General features: G+C 60.4%; 1 protein-coding gene across 1 annotated transcript; it reads left to right on the top strand.

Annotated features, from left to right (window-relative positions):
* Positions 1-116: 116 nt before the first annotated feature.
* Positions 117-4,119, top strand: LOC113981081 (transcription elongation factor A protein 3-like; the record flags this gene model as incomplete). Its single annotated transcript, XM_027708320.1, has 10 exons — positions 117-205; positions 426-494; positions 621-704; positions 962-1,039; positions 1,135-1,289; positions 1,555-1,611; positions 2,452-2,606; positions 3,130-3,276; positions 3,364-3,435; positions 3,555-4,119. Coding segments are annotated over 10 exons (915 nt in total), but the record flags the coding sequence as incomplete, so codon positions are not given.
* Positions 4,120-4,522: the final 403 nt, after the last annotated feature.

Genomic DNA, 4,522 nt, shown 5'->3' with positions numbered 1-4,522 from the left:
AGCAGCACCGGGGTGGCTTTTGGAGAATGGATAACTGGGAATTTTTTATTTTCCTTTCTCTAGAGCTAATTATTCCTTGGATGAGGGCTGTTTGGATGGTGCTCATCTGACCCTGTCCCGCTCTCTCTGTCCCTAGGAAGCCCAGCAAATCCAGCTCTCATGCTGCCACCACCCAGGGCCACTCTGCCGACTCCAACCCAGAGAGGTACCTGCTGAAGGATGCCCTGAGCTCACACTGGGCTCTGCTGGGCACTGCCAGCCCAGGGGAGGCTTTCCTGGCAGCCTGGGGGTTGTGGGGCTCAGGGCTGACCCAGCTAGGGATGGGCTGTGCAGAGGGGCAGGATCTGGCTCACAGGACGCCGGGAGATGCTGGGGCTGGGCTTGCTGAGAGCATCTCTCCCTTCCTTTGGGCTTCCATGATGAAGAGAGTCCAGTGACAGCCGGAGCCCCACTGCGCCCTCCAAGAAGTCACCTCTGGATGGCAAGAAAGAGAGGTGGGTGCTGGGCTGGGTGGGGATGGGGGAGGTTGGACCCCACCCCCTCACTGGGCTGTGGTTGGGGGTCTGGACCCACTGCTTAGTCCCTATCATTGTCCTCTGACCTGGGGCTCATCCTGCCAGGAGGGACTCTGCTGACTCCAGGTCCTCCACCACCTCAGCCACCTCCTCCTCTTCCTCCCCCCAGAAGAGGCTCTCGGGAGAGAGGTAAGGAGGGGATGCCCAGGGCAGCCTGGGGATGCTTTGGGAGCCCCATCCTGGGTGGGCAGAGATGGCTGGGAGCCCTGATCCTGCCATGGGCCCTGGGACATTCCTTGGGAGGAGCAAATCCTCCCCTGGGGAGATTCCTGTTGGCTTCTGAGCGCTCACATTGATGTGCTGGTGCCCAAAGTCCTGCCAACATTCCCTGCCCCCTGTCCTGCCCACCCATGTCTGGTGTCATCCCACTGTCCCCTCTCCCCCAGGAGAGCCTCTGTGGGCTCCAGCTCTTCTCCAGCTGCCACAGGGTCCCGGAGAAACTCCAGTGACAGCAGGGAGGAAAGGTAGGAGAGCCACATCCCGCTGCTGCAAGACCCTGGCAGGTCCCTGCGGCTGTGCCAGGACCTCACCCTGCCTGTCCCCCTGGTGTGCCCCACAGAGCCAACAGCAGCAAGGGCAAACCAGAGACACCACGGACCCCCACCAGCCCCTCCTTTTCTCCCAGCCCCTGTTTCCTGGCCCCCTGTTACCTCACAGGGGATTCCGTGCGGGACAAGTGCATCGAGATGCTGACGGCCGCGCTCCGTATGGATGGTGAGCGGGGTGCAGCACCCCCAGCCTGGGCTGTTTCTCCTGTGGGACAGCCCTAAAGGGAGCCTTTAGCCCTAAAATGAAAGAAAAGGAGATTGGTAGGGATGATGGGGACGGGTCTTTGTAAAGTTCAAGGTAGATAAAAATAGGTATTTTGGAGATGGGGTGGGACAAGTAAAGGGGGAGACGTGAGGTTTTTTTGGGGGGTACAGTGAGACTTGAATGGTTTCACACCTGGAAGTCACCCCTTGACCCCTCTGTCCTTTAGATGACTACAAGGAGTTCGGTGTCAACTGTGAGAAGATGGCATCAGAGATTGAAGACCATATCCTTTGGGGAGGGTGGGGGTCCCGGGGCACTGTCTGCTGGGGGGGCACACGTGGGCTGGAGAGTGGTGATGGGGACAGGGCAGAGGGTGGCAGGGACAAGGACAGAGTGTGACAGGCTCTGCTGTGCTCGTTGCCTGCAGAGGGAGCCCAGACCACGGTTAGAGGATGCCGAGGCTGATGTTGATGCTGATGTTGATGCTGAGCAGAGCATCCCCTGAGCACATGCCTTAGTCCGGGGGGGTCTGTATGTCCCCCCTCAAACTGCTCTGCTCAGGGACCTGCCTTCATCCCTGGGGAAAGAAACCCAAACCCAGCCAAGGCCTTTTCCTTGAGCCTGCTGTGGGTGCCCTTGTGCCCAGGCTGCCAGGAATGGGGCCACCTCCACCCATGCCCAGTTCAAGACCTGAGGGTCTCTTGGCAGACCCCCAAGACCGAAATCAGCCCCAAGGTGGTTCCCCCTCCTGGGTACAGTTTGATTTTTGGTGCATCCCAGACTCTGTGTCGGACGCTGCCGGCTCAGCCCACCTGCCCACATCTGTGCAGGCAGCAGGTGGCTTTTGGCCATCCAGGGAGGAGGGAACAGGCTGAGTCCTCTGCAGCACGAACTTGTCACAGCACAGGGCTTGCTGACAGTCCCTGAGCCCCACAGCCTCACCTGGGTGCCAGACTTTCCAAGGCAATGCAAAGCTGTTTTCCTCCCAAAGCTCTGCTTCACCCTCCTAAACTCAAGGATGGGGACACTCAGGGAGCGAATTCCCATTGAAATTGGCCACCTCCACGTGAGCACCGACCCTGGTGACAGCCAGCAGCCCCCTTGATTCCTTGACAGGCCCCACATATCTTCCAGGAGCTGAAGAGCACGGACATGAAGTATCGCAACCGGGTGCGGAGCAGGATCAGCAACCTGAAGGACCCCAAGAACCCCGGGCTGAGGAGGAACGTGCTGTGTGGGGCCATCGAGCCCGCCCTCATCGCCCGCATGACCGCCGAGGTGGGCACGGGGCGGGGGGCACGGGGCTGGTTCATGGGTCACATCCATCCTTCCTCCACAGCAGAGGGACTTGGCTTGGTGGTGCCCACACTGGGCTTATCCCAACACCTCCTTGTCCCATCCCGCTGTTGGCTGGGCCACGGGGAGCAACAGGCACAGAGAAAGTGGAGTCACTGCCCCTCAGAGCCCTGCAGCTCCCCCAGCCCATCACAGAGCTGGCTGTGGGATGTCACATGGGCAGGGGTCAGCCTGCAGGGTCCCCATTCCTCCTCCTCAACTGGAGTCCCCAAATCAGGCTCCTGGGAAGCCCAGTTTGCCCTGCAGGGAGGCAGATCCCTGGGGGCAGCAGTTTGGGGTTGAAGATGGGGTGATTTTTCCATCTGGGTGGGTCTGATCCCTCCCGCAAGCGCAGAGAGCAGGATCAGTCCTGGTCCGGGAGAGGACGGGGAGGGTGCTGGACCACGGCAGGTGTCTGTGAGCAGAGCTGTGGCCACACTGACCACGGGGCCGACGCTGGTGGCAGGAGATGGCCAGCGATGAGCTGAAGCAGCTGCGGAATGCCATGACCCAGGAGGCCATCCGGGAGCACCAGATGGCCAAGACGGGCGGCACCGTCACCGACCTCTTCCAGTGCGGCAAGTGCAAGAAGAAGAACTGCACCTACAACCAGGTCAGCCCTGGGGCACCCCAGGGGGGCTCTCCTGGCCCGATCCCCACCAGAGGGGTCTCTGCTGACCCCACCCCTGCTCCATCCCAGGTGCAGACACGCAGCGCCGACGAGCCCATGACGACATTCGTGCTGTGCAACGAGTGTGGGAACCGCTGGAAGGTCTGTGCCCAGCTCGGGGTGGGGGGGTGGCTCACCAGCCCTTCCCTAGCCCCCCAAAATGTTGGTGGCGGGGCTGGGTGAGGGCTCACCACCTGCCCTGTGCTCTGCCTCTCCCGCAGTTCTGCTGACGGTGCCGTTGATGGGGCTGGAGGGAACGTGGTGCGAGATGAGATGCTGTGGTGGCCATCACATGTGGGGAGGAGGGTGACAGGGTGGCACCAGTCCCTACACCCTGGCTCCCTGATTCCTTGCACTGGGCTCCCTCAAACATCCCAGGCAGCCAGGCTCCAGCAAAGTCTGGTTTGCTCAAGAAGGTCCCAGTGAATTCAGTGGTTCCTCCCTGTAAATCCCTGCCCTTTGCTCAGGTTGAGCTGGGATCCCACTGGGAACAGACTCATCCCTGGATAGGGGGACTGGTATGACCTGGCAGCATGCCCTTCCCTGTGGGAAACCTGGACTTGGATGATTTGGGGCAGGAGGAATGTCATCCCATGGATGTGGGGCTGTGCCCGGGGTTGGGGATGGGAGTGGGTCAGGTTTTAGCCCAAACACCTTCTTCCTCACCTGAACACTCAGAGGGAGGACATGGAGGGGACGGGGTGGTTGCAGGGTGTCTGGATGCTCTTGGGATGCCACCGTGTCCCTCTATTCTGAAACACAAGGACAATCCATCCAGGCTTGAGGGCACTGTGTCCCAGGAAAGAAGGAGGGATTGCAGGGAGAGGAGTGAGGAAAAACCCTCCAGCCAAAGCAATAAAGGTGTGAACTGTCTCTGAGGCACAGACTGTTTTGTGAGGGGGTCTGGCACCTCTGCCTCAGTTTGTACCCCCCAAGCTCCAGCCTTGTGGTCCTCTGAGAGCCCCCACCCAGCTCCAACACACCCCCTGCATCCCCCAGCCCCCAGCTTGGGATGTAACTATGGCTTGATGCTCATCCATCACCTGCCTGGTGATTAAAAACCTTTAATTACGGCTGGAGCAGCTCCCTGGCTGGGTCTGGATGCTGTGGGCTGTCCTATGGCAGGGCAGAACCTCCACTGACAGCCAGGAGGGTTTTCCAGGGAAAGGGCATCAGAGACCAGCTGGGA

The sequence above is a fragment of the Neopelma chrysocephalum genome, unplaced genomic scaffold (assembly GCF_003984885.1).
Source record: "Neopelma chrysocephalum unplaced genomic scaffold, ASM398488v2 Primary Assembly neopelma1_96031, whole genome shotgun sequence".
Lineage (NCBI taxonomy): Eukaryota > Metazoa > Chordata > Aves > Passeriformes > Pipridae > Neopelma > Neopelma chrysocephalum.
This window is presented reverse-complemented; position numbering and strand designations above follow the sequence as displayed.